General features: G+C 46.5%; 1 protein-coding gene across 1 annotated transcript in view; it reads left to right on the top strand.

Annotated features, from left to right (window-relative positions):
* Positions 1 to 595: 595 nt before the first annotated feature.
* Positions 596 to 19,921, top strand: part of pik3c2b (phosphatidylinositol-4-phosphate 3-kinase catalytic subunit type 2 beta) — a 133,567-nt gene continuing 114,241 nt past the window's right edge. The window contains exons 1-2 of the mRNA XM_033042853.1: positions 596 to 825; positions 12,375 to 13,463. Coding sequence (XP_032898744.1) covers positions 12,447 to 13,463 — 1,017 coding nt within the window. The 5' untranslated portion in view covers positions 596 to 825; positions 12,375 to 12,446. The remainder of the gene's footprint in view (positions 826 to 12,374; positions 13,464 to 19,921) is intronic.

Genomic DNA, 19,921 nt, shown 5'->3' on the forward strand with positions numbered 1-19,921 from the left:
AGGTATGTAGGTTAATTGGCTTGGTGTATGTGTAATAGTCCCGTGTGTGTAGGGTAGTGTTAATGTGCGGGGATCGCTGGTCAGCTTGGACTCAGTGGGCCGAAGGGCCTGTTTTCGATCTGTACCTCTAAACTAAGCGTCTGAAGAAGGGTCTCGACCCGAAACGTAGCCCATTCCTTCTCTCCATAGATGCTGCCTCGCCCGCTGAGTTACTCCAGCATTTTGTGTCCACCTTTGATTTTACCAGCATCTGCAGTTCTTTCTTAAACTAATGGTAGGTCCTTTTATTCTGAGCCTCTGGTTTTGCTATTTGGTAAATTTCAATGAGGTCCCCCCCACCCACCTACCCTTCTAAACTCCAGCAAGTACAGGCCCCAGTGTTGGACAGGTAGAAATCCTAGCCTGCCCATTAGCTCAGGCCCTCAAGTTCCTGTTTGTACAAAAGGGTTCCAGGCGACGTGACAACGTACAAAGGAGGAGATGTTTTTGCGTGCGATTTTGGCAAGGAACGCTGCCTCTATTGCAGCTCCTGTGAGTCCCCAGCAGAGGACAGCTTTCCCCTCTCCCCAACCATTCATCCATCCCCTCTAGAGGCTTTCTGTAAACCGGAAAAGGCTTTTCTCACACACACACACTCTCTCTCACTGCGAGTGTATGTTAATTGTGAAGCCTACAGGAATGGCAGCACGAACTAAGGACCAGAGACATGCGAAGATGGCTTTAGTCCATCCGGAATTTTAAAGGGGGTGGAGAAGACTCGATTCCATTCCCCTTGTGTAGTAAGTAATATTGAGAGAGAAAAAGAAAGAGAGAGAAAGACGCAAGGTAAAATATTCAGCCAATTCTGGGCGGAATTGTTATTTTTCTAGTGAGAGTCAGCGGGGGTTTGTGTGATATTCATGTGCATTTTTTACACTGGTAAGGGACTGGGGGATGGAGGGATTTAAGGTTTTGTGGGGGGTAGGAATTTTCCTTCCCCTCTGGGAGGCTCCTAAACAGCAGGTGTATGAGGGCTGGGATGGATACACCGCCAAATACGTCGGTTTCATTGTTTCTGTTCAAAGAAGGTGGCGGTGAATGTGGCTCGCCCGGAGTGGAATGAAGTGGGGTCAGAGCAGACATTGATGGTAGGGGCCGTAGGGAAGAGACACGGACATCCACCCCCTGAATGTATGTTGATTTGGAAAGGGGGGTGGTGTTGAAATGACTGGGAGGGTGTGTGTATATGTATGTATGCATGTGTATGCGTATGAGTGTGTATGTATGCGTGTGTGTGTATGTATGTGTGTATGCGTGAGTGGGCTTGTTTGTGTATGTGTATATATGCATTGTGAGTGTATGAGTGTGCATGTGTGTGTACGTGTATATATGTGTGTGTGAGTGTATGTAGACACGTGTGTGCGTGTGAGTGTATGTATACATGTGTGTGTAAGCGTATGTGTACGTGTATATATGCATGCGTGTGCGTGTATGTGTATGTATACATGTGTGTGTGTGAGTGTGTGTATATCTGTGTGAGTGCGAAAGACATATAGAACGGTGAAACATAAAAGAAGCTGCCCCTTTTAACGAAATGATCCCCCATCAAGTGCCAATTTCAGGCACGATTGCGTTGCTGGAATAAAGAAATGAGATGGTGGGGGTGGGAGAGAGAGGGAAGAGAGCTGCCTATTGAACGATTTGTTTAACGTTCTAATATACTAAGCTAAAACAAGAGAACACTGAGATTTTTTTAAAACGAATTGTCTTGTTAGAAGGTATTTTTTAACGCAGAGAGTTGTGATTTCAAAATGACGCTTGAAAGAATGGAGGCGAACGGACCCGTTCGTAAATTTCAGAGGGGGATTGGATATTTATTTATTTATTTATTTAGAGGGGGAGAGAGAGAGAGAGAGAGAGATATGTTGGAGGGAGATGCAACTAATTGGATAGTTTTGTTCGGGAATCGACATAGATCGCGATATTGTCTGTATGTTGCCAGTGGTTAAACGATTCGAGGCAGGGTGCTTGCTAGTAAATGTAAAGAGAGCTTTATATCCATGCATACCTTTGAGATCATGGAAGTAACCATTTACAGTGGGAATGTCTTAATTCGTATACAATGGCGTGTTTGAGACAGGAAGGCCGTGTTTGCTTCAACCAAAGACCGCTATAGGATCTTTGGCTTCAACTACCCTATTCTTTTACCTCCTCATGAGAAAGTGGGTGGAATAACACTTAAAATAATGTCTATTTGTATGGCTTTTTTTTCACACATTGTCGAAATTATTTGGCAGGCCTCAGATTAGAGTCAGCTGTTGAATTTATGAATAGTTTACATTTGGGCAATGGTACATGTGGTTCACTGGTGTGAACACTTAAAATAATGCACATATGGATGGCATTTTATCATATTGTCAAAATGGTGTCAACAAGAGAGTCAGGTGTTAAATTTTATGAATGGTATAAAATGGGCAGTGTTAAATTTGGCAGCCTATTGATTGAACGACAGCACGGAAACAGGCCCTTCGGCCCACCGAGTCCACACCAACCATCGATCACCCGTTCACACTGGTTCAATGTTATCCCACTTTCTCTCATCCACTCCTATACACTAGGGCAGTTTACAGAGCGCCAGTTAACCTACAAACCAGCACGTCTTTGGGATGTGGGAGGAAACCGGAGCACCTGGAGGAACCCCGGGGTAGTTAGTAGAAGAACGTGCAAACTGCACACAGGCAGCATCCGAGCTCTGGATGGAACCTGGGTTTCTGGCGCTGTGCGGCGGCAGCTCTACCCACTGTGCAACCGTGTCTTGCACACCATTCTTAACACTTTATTTCTATTGTCTTCAATGGAAGTAAAACTGAGAAAGATCCAAAGGGGCTACTCATTATCAAGTACTATCTTGCATTATAACATTTAACCCACCCCCTTATGGGCCTGTCCCACTTACGCAACTTTTTGTTGAAAATCCAGCGGCGACCAGAAAGACGCTGCGACTCTTTGGGCGACTGAGGAGACGACTCACCACCATACAGGCGACACCCTGGCAACATGTCGCGGTGTGAAGCCTGAATGGTCGTGAGTAGTCGCCCAAAGAGTCGTACCTTGTTCTGGTCGCCGCTGGATTTTCAACATGTTGAACATTTTCGGCGACCTGCAACGACTTATGACGGGTGCCGGCAGTCGCCGAAAAAGTCACATAGGTGGGTCAGGCCCATTAGTGCCTAATGTTAGTGAATAATTGTAACACTCTGTGGCTTTAACAGTTTCTCCTCATGTATGACATTTAAAACCAGTCCAACATTTCCTTTACAAAGGCAATGTTGCAGATACTGGAAATCTGAAATAAAAGTAGAGAATACAGGAAAAATGCAGCAGGTCAGGCAGCATCTATGGAGAGAGAGAGATAGATGATTGGTTTTGGGTCAATGGAAGAATTCAGGAGGTCTGGTAGTATCTATGAAAATCCCCAAAGTATTGGAGGAACTTGACTGGTCACAGGCAGCATCTGTGGAGGGACATTTTGGGTTGGGACCCTTCTTCATTCGGGGGTGGATTTGGATCATTGACTTTTCAATACAACTCTCTGATTTTGGTGGGTGGACTGTCGTTAGGGATATGGGACCCTTGAACCTTCTCAGAATGGCGTTGAGAATCTTTCCTTCGCCCATGAGCCGTTGGCAGAATTCTCAATTTTAATGATGTGATCTTTGGTTGGGCTACTGAAGGCTTTATTTCATCTGGACAAGGATTCTGACCTGAAACATCACCTATCCATGTTCTCGAGGGAGGCTACCTGGGTTGCTCCAACACCTTGTGTCTTTCCTTGGTAAATCAGCATCCGCAGTTCCTTGCTTCTACCTTTTATTGAAACATATAAGATTGTTAAGGGCTTGGACACACTAGAGGCAGGAAACATGCTCCCGATGTTGGGGGACTCCAGAACCAGGGGCCACAGTTTAAGAATAAGGAGTAAGCCATTTAGAACGGAGACGATGAAACACTTTTTCTCACAGAGAGTGGTGAGTCTGTGGAATTCTCTGCCTCAGAGGGCGGTGGAGGCAGGTTCTGTGGATGCTTTCAAGAGAGAGCTAGATAGGGCTCTTAAAGATAGCGGAGTCAGGGGATATGGGGAGAAGGCAGGAACGGGGTACTGATTGTGGATGATCAGCCATGATCACATTGAATGGCGGTGCTGGCTCGAAGGGCCAATTGGCCTACTCCTGCACCTATTGTCTATTTCTTTGCCACCTTTTCCGCTGATTTCCTGGGTCACGGTTGTTTTCTCTTTAGTTTGGAGATACAGCGCTAAAACAGGCCCTTCGGCCCACCACCATCGCGCCGAACAGCGAGTAATGTACACTAGCACTATCCCACACGCACCACGGACAATTTTACCCAAGCCAATGATCCTACAAACCTATACGTTTTTGTAATGTGGGGGGAAACCGGAGCACCCAGAGAAAACCTACGCATTCAAGGGGAGAACGAACAAACTCCGTGCAGATGGCACCCAGAGTCAGGATCGAACCTGGGACTCTGGCGCTGTGAGACAGCAACCCTATTTTGTCCATTTTAAGTTCTGTTTATTTTGTGGTGTTTTTCATGGTGATCGTCATGCATATAGCAGTGGTGTCACACATTGATTGGGAATGGTGTTAAATAGATTTTTTTTTAATTTAACCGATAATCTGTGGGGAAACAAAATTCTGATTTGAAGCGATTTGATCCTCCTGTTGTTATTTTAATTGATTGATGAAATGTCAGCATTACTGGCTGGACCAGTGGCCGTCTCCCATCCCTGTCTTCCATTTATGTCGCCCCATTCAGGGCCCCCAACCTGAAACATCACCTATCCATGTACTTGAGAGATGCTGCCTGATTGCTGAGTTACTCCAGCACTTTGTGTCTTTTTTTTTTTGTAAGTCACCATCTGCATTTCCTTGTTTCTGCCTGACCAAATATCTTTTAAATGTTGTGATTGTACTAACTATTAGCTTTAACTATTCCCTCTGGCAACTCAATCCAGGAAAAAGTTGCCACTTGGTTTCCTATTTAATCTTTCCTCTCTCGTTTTAAATTTTAGCCCTCTGATTCTCATATAAACAAGTAGAGAGTAATCCAGCATGTTACTGACTTGTGTATTGCACATAACTCCCAACCTTCTTGATTAGTACGGGTGTCAGACGTTATGGGGAGAAGGCAGGAGAATGGGGTTGAGAGGAAAAGATAGATCAGTCATGATTGAATGGCGGAGAAGACTTGATGGGCTGAATGGACTAATTCTGCTCCTTGAACCTATGGTCTCCCCAAAGCCTTTCTGCTGAGTCGTTCATTCAAGCTGAAAAAGGGTCTCAACTCGAAACGTCGCCCATTCCTTCTCTCCAGAGATGCTGGCCTGTCCCGCTGAGTTACTCCAGCATTTATAGTTAGATCCAACCTACAAGACCTCAGCGGCGGACAAAGCTATCTTGAACTCAACGGCTGTGAAGGCGGATGAAGGCTGCAACAGATCTATCAGCTCCAGTTGTCTTGGTTCCCTTGCCATTGGAATGAGTTGAGTGATTTGTGAAGGACCGTGAGCTTCTTGGAGTGCAACATCAAGTACACGTTAAGCAAACACACGCACAGGCGTCTTCCTTCTGTGAGCAGCACAAAACTTCTCAAGACTTTCGGCGATCGGAGCAGGGCGACGGGGGCAGGCCGCATGATGGCTGGAAGGTCCCAGTCAAGAACTGGCACGGAAGCGATGAATACTTAATTAAATCGCTCAACTTTAGACAGACGCAAGAAAGTTGTTTGGTAGCGCCCGATCTGCCATCTGGAATTACCTGTCCTGAATGCCGAAGAACTTTCAAAGCCAGGATTGGACTCGTAAGCCACCTGAGAATCCATAAAAATAACTGATCGTAGACCATCATCCTCGACCTCGCGGGATAGCCACAATGACTCCAGCATTGTGTGTCCACCAAACCTCTAAACTCTCCACGTAGCTGAAGTATTTGTGCAGCTGTTCTGGTTGTGATTCTGACTGATGATGGCCAGCTTGTTGGCGAGAAATCCAATGATGATTGCGTTACTTAACGTCAATCATGGGAGATTACATTGATGAGGTGATCGTTATGTGGTGTTTGCCCTGCACAAATGCTGCCCATTGCGTTTCAATCCGGATGTAACATTTGCCTTGGTCTTAACCACATGCAGACAATATGTGAAGAAGTGCAGATGGAATTTAGCAAAGTGTAGTAATCAAAGATGTAAAAGGCCTGTACCACTTAGGCCATTTTTTCGGAGACTACAGGCGACTAGGCTGTCGCCACATGGTCGCGGGGTAACGCCTGTATGGTTGTGAGTCGTCTCCTCAAGTCCCTAAAGAGTCGTAGCGTTTTTCTGGTCGCTGCTGGATTTTGAAATGTTCAAAACATTTCCCCGACTGTGGGCTTCTTCTTCTTGCGTGTGGCGTGCACAGCCTAAAGTTGTAGGACAACTTGTTCTATTTGATCTTACTTGATTGTGCACGCCGGGTTGATTGCATTCGTCGAAGCAGGGCGGACCACGTGAAGGTTGCAATCTCCCACCCCGACTGTGGGCTTGACGTAGCTTGTCTTCTCCTGTCGTCAGGATGACACGGGTTGTCGCCAGGTGATGTTGGTTGTCACCTGGTGCTAATTCGGTGAATTCCATTGGCGACTACCTACGTCAACCGGCAACAGGTACCGGCGACTGAATTGTCTTCAGTTGTCGCCGACAGGGTCGTAGCTTGTCGCGGGTGGACGTAGGTTGACTTTGGTTGTCACCTGTGTGGTCGTAGGTGTGATCATAGGTGGACGTCCTAATGGGTCGCCAGTTGTCGGTAGCTTGCCATAAACTAGGTGGTAGGTTGTCGTAGCTTGTCGTGGGGGGGGGGGGAGGGGGGTCCAGTTGTTGCTTTTTCGGCGACCTGCTACAACAATGACAGTCGCCGAAAAGATCGCCTAAGTGGGACAGGCCCTTAATTATTGAGGCAGCTGAGATAATCGGACTGACCCTGAAGCACTCAGCCCCTGGTCATCAACACAGCACATTGGTTTTTCAGGGCTCTCGCTTAACTTTTTTTCCCTGTAGCCAGCCGGAGGAAACTGCTGGAGGAACTTGACGGGAGAGGCATCATCTGCCAAGGGTTTGGACAGTCAGTGTTTTGTGTTGGGACCTTTCTTCACACTCCTCCCCTTTCTGACGTAAAGTTTGAAGAAGGGTCCTGACCTGAAACGTCGCCTGTCCGTTCCTGCCAAAGATCTATCTGAGCCGCCAAGTCCCTCCTGCATGTTGTGTTTTGATAAAGATTCCAGCATCTGAAGTTCCTTGTGACGATATATTGACACCATGAGGCTGTTATCCATGTATCATAACTTAGAATAATTAATATTAACTCTAACATAGCCACAGAAAATGTAATAAATGATTTCCTGTATCCAGAAAATGACGATTGATATAAATGACTTCAAGGTGTTTTGCATTTCTCTTTTTAGCTATAAATTCAAATTTTGCTCTTACTAAAACTTTGAATTATATATCCATATTGTATTTATTATATGTGTGGTTTTAAAATTAGTACTAATCACTTGTAAGGTTCAAGATATTAAATTAAAAAGATGCTAGAGTCCTTGGTCAAATGCAAATATTTTTACAAAAAGCAATTTAAACTCCTGCAATTCCCTTTGCAAATATTTTTCAAACATGTTTTAGTTTTAGTTTAGAGATGCAGCGCGGAAACAGGCCCTTCGACCCACCGAGTCCGCACCGACCAGCGATCCCCCGCACATTAACACTATCCGACACACACTAGGGACAATTTACACCTTTACCAAGCCATACCTGTACGTCTTTGGAGGGTGGGAGGAAACCGAAGATCTCGCAGAAAGCTCACGTGGGTCACGGAGAGAACGTACAAACTCCGTACAGGCAAGCACCCGCAGTCGTGATCGAACCCGGGTCTATGGCGCTGTAAGCATTATAAAGCAGCAACTCTACCGCTGCGCCACCGTGCTGCCCATTGAGTTACTATCTTTCCCAATGTGCCCATCTCCTAGCCTCAGTTGCTTGATATTTCCTCCTAGTTTGCCAGTGCCTGGTATCATTGTACTATATACATCACTGCCCAGCAATGAAGTCAAACAGTGATTTCCCCTCCCGTTAAGACCTATTTATAAATAAGCTGTCCTAATTTGACCTGCAAGCTTAAGGTCAGGTAGCCATGATCTACTGTGAGGCATGGACTCTGTTATAATGTATAAATGCAACATCCAATTTGCAAATTCATAGGCAGCTACAGTCATTCTAGATCAGAAACTTTATGGAACACTATAGTTGTTGTGTTCTTGAAAGCAAAAACATTTTTCAGCTGACCCCGTTCGAATAAGCATTTTGTTTTGAAACTTTGTGCCGTCTTTCACTCTCTTAGATTGTGCCTTCTTCCATTGAACTTGACATCCGAGTCATTTGAAGAGTCGGCCTTGCGTAAATCAACTTCCTTCACTGCACAACCTCAGCACTGCGGTGGCCGTGTCACCTCATTGTTACTTCCATGTTCTTTGAGCAATCTTTTTTAATCGATTCTTCAAAGGCCGACTCATTCTCTCAAATCTAAACAGCAACCGTGCATCTTATTTTTTGTCTAGGGGACTTCCGAATAGTGTCTGACGGCGTGGAAACGCCGTCAGACACTATTCGGAAGTCCCCTAGACAAAAAATAAGATGCACGGTTGCTGTTTAGTCCCCTTCAGCCCAACTTACCCAAACCGCCCAACATGCCCCCACCTACATCATCCCACCTGCCTGCGTTTGGCCCATATCCCTCTAAACCTGTCCTATCCCTGTACCTGTCTAAATGTTTCTTAAATGTTGCGGTAGTATCTGTCTCATTCTTCTGCATCTTTTATGCAGACAAATGGGACCAACCCAGGATACCACCTTGTTTGGAGGGCCTCCATGTCTCCATGCTGTATAGCTCTGTCTCTGCAACTTCTCACCTCGCCCACTCCACTGAAATTGTGAGGAATACCCACATATACGTTATAATTCCTGGTTCCCTCTGTTAAGCTGGGCACTTCCTCTCTCCAGCAAATGTCACGATGGCGCAGCGGTAGAGTTGCTGCCTTACAGCGAATGCAGCGCCGGAGACCCAGGTTCGATCCCGACTACGGGTGCTTTCTGTACGGAGTTTGTACGTTCGCCCCATGACCTGCGTGGGTTTTCTCCGAGACCTTTGGTTTCCTCCCACATTCCAAAGACATACAGGTTTGTAGGTTAATTGCTTTGGTAAATGTAAAAATTGTCCCTAGTGGGTGTAGGATAGTGTTAATGTGCGTGAATCGCTGGTTGGCGCGGACCCGGTGGGCCGAAGGGCCTGTTTCCGTGCTGTGTCTCTAAACTAAAACACAAAGTGCTGGAGTAACTCAGCAGGTCAGGCAGAATCTGCATAGCTTCTTCAGCCTGAAGAAGAGTCCCGACCCTAAACCTATCCAAGTCCTTCACAGATGTAAACCTGTTGAGTTACTCCAGCACTTTGTGTTTTGCTAAAGATTCCAGTATCTTTAATTCCATGTGATTTTATTTCTCTATTTGCCTCTTTAGTTTTCAATTTAGTTTCGAGATACAGTGCGGAAAGAGGCTCTTCGGCACGCCCAGTCCGCGCCGACGGGCGTTCCCCACACAATTACACCATCCTACACACACTAGGGACAATTTACAAGTATACCAAGCCAATGAACCCACAAACCTGTACATCCTTGTAGTGTGGAAGGAAACCGGAGCTCCCGGAGAAAACCCCACACGGGTCAATACAGACAAAGTTAGGGCACATGGTGTTGGGGGTAGAGTGCTGACATGGATAGAGAATTGGTTGGCAGACAGGAAACAAAGAGTAGGGATTAACGGGGTCCCTTTCAAGAATGGCAGGCAGTGACTAGTGGGGTATCGCAAGGCTCGGTGCTGGGACCACAGCTAGTACAATATACATCAATGATTTAGATAAAGGGATTCAAAGTAACATTAGCAAATTTACAGATGACGTAAAGCTGGGTGGCAGTGTGAACTGGCCTACTCCTGCACCTATTGTCTATTGACAAGAACACATAGTCTGGATCAAACCCGGGTCTCTGGCACTGTAAGGCAGCAACTCTACCACTGTGCCACCATGCCTCCCTTGTTTGGATGACTGTATTTTGAATGTGAAATCTATTCTGTGATGGACCTTGTTCCTTCTGATTGCCTACGTGCTACCTCCCCTTGCCACTGGTTCAAATTCCACAGCAATGTCAATTTAAAGTAGCAACTCGACTGTAGCAGAAACATCTCACCGCACTTCGCAGAAGGGTTGTCAAATAAAATTTGATGCTGAATCAGAAAGGAGATATATTGGATAGTTGGCCAGAAACCTTGCTCACAGAGCCAGGTTTTAAGGAGGTCCTTAAAGGCAGGGAAGGAGTTTGGGGAAAAGTTGAGGAAGGAACTTGAGAACTGAAATCCTTGGCAGCTGAAGGTATGAGTGCCATTGCTGGAGCTATTGAATTTGGAACTAAGCAGGAGCCAAAATTAGTGAAAGGCTGAGTGAGACCCCCAGAGGGTTATAAAGCTGGAGGAGATAGGAAAGCCTGACCTCATGGAAGAATTTGAATGCAAGGGAAGAAAGTTTTAAAATTGAAGCAATGCTTAGTTTAGTTTAGAGATACAGCGTGCAAACAGGTCCCTCGGCCCACCGAGTCCGCGCTGACCAGCGATCCCCACACATTAACACCATTCTACACACACACTGGGGGCAATTTACAATTTTTACCGAAGCCAATTAACCTACAAACCTGTACGTCTTTGGAGTGTGGGAGGAAACCGGAGCACCCGGAGGAAACCCACTCGGTCACAGGGAGAACGTACAACCTCCGTACAGATAGCACCCGTAATCAGGATCGAGCCCGGGTCACTGACGCTGTAAGGCAGCAACTCTACCGCTGCACCGTTGAGCCAATATGTCAGGAAGCACACTGGTGAGCGAGACTTGATGTGAGTCGAGACGCTGGGGCTGATTTTTTGGGATGAACTCTGGATTACCGAGTTTAATTTGGTAAATCTTTGGGCATCTTTTCTTTCCACGGTCACATCTTTCAGCACCAAACTGCTGTCGCTCATTTTGCCTGAGGGTTAGAATAACTTTTTCTGTTTTTTCATTTCTTGGAAATTGAAGTAGGTAATTAGTTATTTTCTTGCGGGTTCAGAATGAGGGGGACCCTTAACTCTGTAACTTACACATTGTGGTGAATTCAGCAAAGATTTGCAAATGTGGGTGGCACAGTGGTTGACCTACCGCCTCACAATGCCAGCGAACCGGGTTTGATCTAGACTTCGGGTGCTGTCTGTGGAGAGTCTGCATGTTCTCCCCGTGACCGGGTGGGTTTCCTCCAGGTGCACCGGTTTCCCCCCACATTCCCAAAGATGTATGGATTTGTAAATTAATTGACTGCTGCAGTTGCCCTTGGTGTGTAGGGGGTGGATGAGAAGTGAGATGACACAGATCCAATGTGAATGGGTGACCGATGGTCGGTATGGACTAGGTGGGCTGCAGGGGCTGGTTGGCATGCTGTAACTCTAAGCTATTTGGACAAACAATTATATTTGCCTGCAGTTTGCATTAACTTCGTGTTCCCAACCACAGTATTGTGGTTTTGTGGATGAATGCTGGTTGCCCTCTTTGTCATTAGCCACACGTCTTGCATTATGCTGCTGCCATCAGTAATTAAATGCTGCTGCACTCTGCGGCAGGAATTCTTGGGATTAGCAATCCTTGCCAGTAGCATTCACTGACATTCGCTCACTCAGCCAGGCAGTAAATGGGAGCAGGAGCTGAGGACAGTGTGGACCGGATTAACCAGGAGCCGTGCTGAGAATGAAAGTGATCTTCATTGGTCGGGTTGATGTGGAAAGGAGCAGGAAGGGTCTGCGTGTCCGTGTGTGTGTCTGTCCGTGTGTGTGCATCTGTCTGTGTGTCTGTCCGTGTGTGTGCATCTGTCTGTGTGTCTGTCTGTCTGTCTCTGTCTGTCTGTCCTGGATAGGGCTCTTGAAGATAGCGGAGTCAGGAAATATGGGGAGAAGGCAGGAACGGGGTACTGATTGTGGATGATCAGCCATGATCACATTGAATGGCGGTGCTGGCGTGAAGGGCCGAATGGCCTACTCGTGCACCTATTGTCAACTGTCTATTATTATGGAATGGGGAGGAGAGGGAAAAATATTCCATTGTTTACTGACTCCCTTGACACTCTTAACGTTATTTTTAATGCTAACCTTGTCTTTTGTCCTTCACCTCTTCAACTATGCAGCAATAGATGATTTAAAACCTCCATTTATATTTTTTTGTGTAGGTTGAATCCAGAATGATTTCTTTGCTTGGTGAACCATTCCAGAAGTAAGCTTCACCTGCACCGGACGTCAGGATGTCTCAGCCCACAAGCAGTAAGGAGCATTGGAGACCCTGGGAGTTTTCCGGGATCAGCCGACAGGAGTTGGCCCTGGCGGAAGCTCTTCAGGTGGAGTACGACGCTCTGTCAAGACTCCGGCAGGGCAGCACCACAGCAAGGGATGACGGCAAGCAAAAGCCCAAACACATCAACAGCCTGCAGCTGATTTCCTTTGAAGAGCCTTTGTTGGAATACAGCCAAATGAGAAATGACTGCAACGTCATTAAAGGATCCCACGGCCTGTCGGGGTCGGACCCTGGTCTGAATTATAACAAAGGTTGCCCGTTGCCAAACGAAGGCATTGCTTGTTCTTCTACCTCAGTTCCTGGGCCACCAGATCAATGCCAAGAGGACCATTCACTGTGGAAGGGTGTGTCTCCGGCGACCACTGCCACAACCACCAGCAACTCCTCCAACAGTGACTCGACTCACCAACCCGTGGGTACAAACCTCCTCACCAGCGAGGGGACAACTTACCAGCAAGGAGATTGTTCCATCATTGAGCATGTTCCACCAGTCCCACCACGGGCTCCTCTTGGCCCGGGTCGAAATGCCACCGTAACGGATCATTGGCACAAGGGGTTACCCAGTGAGGGTATTGAGAAATTGAACCCGCCGAATGATATCAATCTCTTCTCTCCCACCAGCGACGATTCAAATGGGAAAATTGTCGAACCTCCAACGATTTACACTGGCCAAAAGTTTCCCGATGACGATTTTGGATTGATTGACTACGACGACTTGAATGACGCCATAACAAAACTGAATTTAATGTCCACCTATGGGGAGGGTTCAAAACTTATACAAGTGGGGAGCATTGGCCCTAATTCTGCCTTCAAAGGAAAAGACAGAAAGGGGGAGAAGTCGGGAAAGCCTGTCAGTAGAAGTAAGACTCTTCCACCTCAGGTCCCTCCAAGGACCTATGTGTCCAGATGTGGGAACCAAAACAACACTGTACACCAGGCCAAAAACCAAAGAGTCTCCGTCAATCCGGTGAGATTTGTGATTTAAAAATGTTCTAAATGTTCTAATTGTGAAGAAGGTTTAGGCTGTTTGCAGTGCCCAGAAGGATGTTATAAGTATCTTGCAGTGCCCAGAAGGATGTTATAAGTATCTTGCAGTGCCCAGAAGAATGTTTCAAGATTCTGCTTGTTAAAATAGTCGTGTAAAGGTTTTGCAACAAGAATTCACCTTTTCATCTCTAGACTTTGTCCACCCATCTGCTAAATCAAACCCCATCCAGCTATCAGGCCATGCTTTGTCCTGCCAGCCTTTTCTACCCGACCACAATCAGTCTGAAGAAGGGTCCCAAGCTGAAACGTTGCCCATTCATTCCTTCCACAGGTAATGCCTGACCCGCTGAGTTTCTCCAGCACTTCCTGTTCCTTGCAAGAATTTTCAGTACAGTACCGATTTAAAACCATTTCCCCATACTTCTGCAATAATAAATGTGGAGGTGCATCTGCTTTGACATGATCATAAGTAATAGGAGCAGAATTAGGGCATTCGGCCCATCAAGTTTACTCTGCCATTCAATCGTGGCTGATCTACCTTAGAAATTCTATATTTGAATTTCATTGCCCTATCTGGGACACATGGCAATAAACTCTCTTGACTTGACTACCTTTCCCTCTCAACTCTGTTCTCCTGCCTTTTACCCGGTACCCCTGACTGACACCTTTACTAATCAAGAATCTGTAAATCTCCGCCTTAAAAATATCCATTGACCTGACCTCCACAGCCATCTGTGGCAATGAATTCCACAGATTCACCATCCTTCTTCTCTCTTTTCTAAAGGTACGTCCTTTAATTCTGAGGCTCTGCCCTCTAGTCCTAGACTCTCCCACTAGTGGAAACCTCCTCTCCACATCCACTCTATCCAGGCCGTTCACTGTTCGGTAAGTTTCAATGAGGTTCGCCGTTATACTCCAGCGAGTAGAGGCCTGGTGCCGTCAAACGCTCACCATATGTTAACCCACTCACACCCTGGGATCATTATTCTCGTAAAATGGCGCACAGGGAAGGGATAGAATTCTGGTGCAGGAACATCAGCCCTTCACAGCTGCTTTGCTGAAACGAATGGGTGTGACAAGAGCTTTGAGAACTGCAGTGCAGGGAAACTGCACCTCGTCAGAAATGTTGGAACAGCACACTGCATTGTGCAGGAATCCAAAGGAAACGTGGAGCCTCGGCATGAAGTCTAATCTCTGACAAATTATAAACACAACAAGAATGGCAGTAGCACGTGCCAAGGCACCTTAATAAATTCAAAATCTCAGCAACGTCACTGACTTGGCAGAACTCCTGGTGTTCAAAACACTTTATCAAAACCTCCAAATGCTGTGATACTGGTTAGAAGAAGTGGAATTATTCTGTCGGCTAGTTTTTGGTGGTCAACCAAAATTGAACAGAAATCTAAACTCCTGCCAATAATTTTGTTGTGAGGAGCTGCACTGTGTGAAGTAATTGAAACTTTACTCTGTGTGTCAGTTCTTAAAGTCAGAGTCGAACAGCATCAAAACAGGCCCTTCAGTTCAAGCCTTCCATGCCAACCAATGTGCCCCATCTAAGCTGGTCCCATTTGCCCATATCCCTTTAAACCTTCTCCAATCCATGTACCTGTCCACGTGTCTTCTAAATGTTGTTATACCTGCCACACCTATTTCCTCTGGCAGCTCGTTCCATATCCCCATCAGCCTCTGTGTGGAAAAATACTGCATTCAGGCTCCTATTAAATCGTTCCCATCTCACCTAATTTTACATATTTATTGGGTCTCCCCTCAACATCTGATGTTCGAGAGGAAACGATCCAAGTTTGTCCAGCCTCTCTTTGTAACTCGTACCCCTCTAATTCAGACAGCATTCTGGTGATCCTCTTCTGCACCCTCTCCAAAGCCTCTGCATCCTTCCTATCATGCGGTGATCAGGACACAGCACGGTGGCGCAGCAGTAGAGTTGCTGCCTTACAGCGCCAGAGAGCCGGGTTCGATCCTGACTACGAGTGCTGTTTGTATGGAGTGTGTACGTTCTCTCTGTGACCTGCGCGGGTTTTCTCCAGGAGCTCGGGTTTCCTCCCACACTCCAAAGACGAACAGGTTTGTCGGTTAATTGGCTTGGGAAAGTAGTAAATTGTCCCTAATATGTGTAGGATAGTGTTAGTGTGCGGGGATCAGTGGTCGGCGTAGACTCGGTGAGTCGAAGGGCCTGTTTCTGCACTGTATCTTTAAACTAAACTAAATTAAGCTGCATGCAATACTCCAAATGTAGCCTCACTAAAGTCCTAGAGAGCTGAGCACATTTGAGAAATTATTTCAGGCAGTTATGGATACGTTTATTTCTTGTGCAGTTATTACAGTGACACGTGGGTATCTTTATTTTTGTTCACGTTGGCAGTCTTGCATCAAGTCGCTCTGTTTCTCTTCTATCTTTTATCCCCAACAGTTTACACTGGCATTCTTCACATTGGCATTCCTCCTCTTCGTGCCTATTCCTCTGCCTTCATCATGGCTTGAATTGTAACACTAACCTTCCCTACCATTTTACTCTGACGTTATTCCGTATCTGCCTGACCAGTTTTGGACAGCTTACTCGATCAAACTGTGCATTGCTGTGTTGGCAGGAAGTTCCCTTGCAAATCTGTTCACAGTGTAGACCAGAAATCTATACATGGTATCTTAAATGCCTGATGCTGTTTCCACAGTAGGACAGTGATTTTACCAACCAAACAAAAATAGATTCTAGTGGAGGTGGAAGAGTTAAGGAGCTAAATGTAACTTGGAAAATTGTCTTTCTAAATTGTGAATGTTTTGAACAGTCGGTGATCGCTGGCTCTCTTTGCAATCTTTGCCACTTTGGATTTGAGCCAAGCTACAAATTTCCATTCCCCTTCTGCCTGCTGTGATTGCCTTGGTTACCCATTTCATACAGACGTGGGTGACATTGTACCAGCTCACGTACTTGCTCTCAGTCATTTCTTTGACATGATAACGTCTCATTGCATACGATTCCGTGCTTATTCGATGCAACTGATGCTAGTACAACATCGTGACTGATGGGAACTGGAGACTGTGCGACGCAAGGCCAACCTTTAATTGGATTTGTCCGAGCTGCTCTTTCATGAACGCTATCGTACATTGTTGAACAAAGCCTGGATGATTATTCTCCCTGTGCCTGATCTGCTCTTTTTGGAGTTGGGCCAAGCCACATAAGATTCTTCTTTCTGTTAGACCGCATCGCCTTAGTGATGTATTTATTGTATGATGAACGGGAAGAGCTCCATACCCAATGTGTTTCAGCCCACGATGGTCATTATACCACATGAGAGTTAGCACACATATGGCCCAAGAAATCTGAAACATATGTGGTCTACTCTTCTCCCCACTCCTAGTCTGCTGAATCTCCTCTTCCCGACCTTGCTTCATTGCCAGAGTCAGCAAGAAATGCTGGGGAAACTCGGTGGCGCAGCGCCTGAGATCCGAGTTCGATCCTGACTATGGGTGCTGTCTGTACAGAATTTGTACATTCTGTCTGTCATGGGTTTTCCCTGGGTGCTTCAGTTTCCTCCCACACTCCAAAGCCGTAAAGGTTTGTAGGTTAATTTGGCTTCGGTAAAAATTGTAAACTATCTCTAGTGTGTGTGTGTGTGTGTAGATAGTGTTAGTGTGCGGGGATCGTTGGTTGGCGAGGACTCGATGGGCCAAAGGGCCTGTTTCCGCACTGTGTCTCTAAACTAAACTAAACTCCAAGGACGTACAGGTTTGTAGGTTAATTTGGCTTTGGTAAAAAATTGTAAATTGTCCCCAGTATGTAGGATGGTGCTCGTGCACAGAAATGGCTGGTCGGCATGGACTCAAAGGGCTGAAGTGCCTGCTTCCACGCCGTTTCCCAAAATAACTAAACTAAATCAGCATTAAATTCCGTCAAACCAACAGACTAACATTACAGAATACAAAATACCATGATTCTGTCGGTACATATTTATCGATTTACCGTGAAATCAAGTAACGGATGTCTCTTGAGCAAAACACAAAGTGCTTGAGTAACTCAGCAGGTCAGGCAGCATCTGTAGAGGGAATGGACAGACAGCGTTCAAGTTGGGATCCAGATGATTCTGCTCAAGCTAGCCTAGAAAATAAAAAAATATATCAACGCGGGCCTGGATTTTTCTTGGATTATAGATTTTCAAAAAGAGCTATGATGGTTAAATTGTTCCCTTTTTGTTGCTTAATTCTACGATTTAAAGTAACCACAAAGGCAACAGATGAATCTGATGAAGTATCAAAGTTGTTTTTCTAATGAATAATACTCTTCAGGAATGATCTTTCACATTAGAAATATAATGTGGTACAACTTTTGCTAGACCTTGGATGTGGGTAGCTATCAGACCAAATGGGCTGTTTTCAACTCACTTATGTTGATGTACTAGCGTGTGAAATATTTCTGCCGTGCTCCTCAATAAACTCCAGTCTTTAGTTACAGTGTCACCGATCATAGGGTGAATGCAGAGTCTTTTGCCCAGGTTAGTGGAAGCAAGAATCAGGGCATGGGTTAAAGGTGAGAGGGGCAAGACTGGGAGGAGGGGGACGTTTTCCTCTCAGAGGGTGGTGGGTATGTAGAACGAGCTGCCAGAGGAGGTAGAGACAAGTACTATAAACAGGGGTTAAAAGACACTTTGACAGGTACTTGGATAGGAAATGTTCAGAGGTATATGCACCAAACGTGGGCAAATGGAACCAGCTCAAGGGCAGGTTGGTCAGCATGGACAAGTTGGACCGAAGGGCCTGCTTCCTTGTACCATGCCTGACTGTAATTATTCATCAGGTTTTTGACTGCCACATTTTCCCACGAATACTTAATTATGCATTTAGCCATGCCTAGTAGGCTACGATTTCAGCTGTTCAAAAGCGTCACGACCATATATCACTCCAATTAGCTGCCTCTTGCTGTGTGCATCACTGCTCACGATTACCAGTCACCATCTGAGCTGTGCAGAATTGTAATGCAGTCTTGTATTCTAATGTTCCTTACCAATGGTTCTTATAACTCACCCGTTCATCTACTCTGCAACCCATGTCCAATTTAACACCTCACTAATGCTACCAATATCTGCAATTGGCCAGAGCTGTTGTTAATGAGTTGACATCTGTCTTCTGCATACACTGCAAACCAGCATCTTCAGTTCCTGGTTTATCCAAATTCATCTGCCTGCTACACGAGCTGTATAATGCCCCTTTCATCTCATCGATGTACCCTTAAATCATGCACCATCATGTTTCTTCCCCCCTCTAGTTTCCCTTTCTCTTCCCCCCCCCCCCACATTAAATTAGTCACACACAGATCATTCTTTCTTCCCTCCCCTACATTGGCTCCACTACTCTCACCCCTCCTCTGTCCCTTCTTCTCCCCCCCCCCTCCTTCTCTTTCTCCCTCTTTCCATTCTCTCTCCCCTTTCACCCCTCCCTTCACTGTTCCTCTCTCTCCCCCTTTTCTCTTTTTGTCCCTCCATTGCATTCTCCACCTCCCTGTCTCTCCCCCTCCCACTTTTCTCCCTCCCCCTTTTTTCTCTCCCTTCTTTCTCGTCTCCTCCCCCTCCCCACCCCTCTTTATCTATCCCCCTTCTCCTCCCTCCCCCTCCTTCCCTCATCTTCTCTCCCTCAACCTCATCATCTCTCCCACCCTTCCTCCTTCCCTTCCCCTCTCTTTGCTCTCTACCTCCCTTCTCTCTTCCCCTCCTTATCTGTCCCCTCCCTCCTCCTATTTTCTCCCTCCCCACCCTTCCCCCCCTCTCTCTTTTCTCTCCCTCCCTCTTCCTCCACCCTCTTCTCTCTCTCCTCTCTTCCTCACCCCATCTTCTCCCCCCCCCTCCCTATTTTCTTTCCCTCCCTCTCTCCCCCCCTCCCTCCCTCTCTCCCCCCCTCCGTCCCTCTCTCCCCCCCTCCGTCCCTCACTCCCCGGTGGCAGGGGGCAGACAGACAGACAGGCCAGGCCGGGCCGGGCCGGGCGGACCAATGTCGGTGCTGTGGGCGGGCGGCCTGACGCTGCTGGTGCTGGTGCTGAGCGTGACGCTGTGGCTGCTGCCGGCGGCGAGGCGGTTGGGAGCGCGGGCGGGCCAGGCCTCGGTGGCGGCCCTGGTCACCCTGGTAACGGCGCGGCCTAGGCCCAAAACCTCAAACTAACCCTCTAACCACCATCCATCCCTCTGCAAAAACATTCTGTAACCCCCCCTGCTCCAAACACCAGAGATGCTGCAAAAACACTCGGGTTGTTCAGCTAGAGAAATATTGCCTTTATTTTCTTATTATTTTATATCTAGTTTAATAATAATAATAATACATTTTATTTATGGGCGCCTTTCAAGAGTCTCAAGGACACCTTACAAAAATTTAGCAGGTAGAGGAAAAACATGTAAGGGGAATAAAATAAATAGTAGAGACATGACTAGTACACAAAGA

The sequence above is a fragment of the Amblyraja radiata genome, chromosome 24, assembly GCF_010909765.2.
Source record: "Amblyraja radiata isolate CabotCenter1 chromosome 24, sAmbRad1.1.pri, whole genome shotgun sequence".
Taxonomy (NCBI): Eukaryota; Metazoa; Chordata; class Chondrichthyes; order Rajiformes; family Rajidae; genus Amblyraja; species Amblyraja radiata.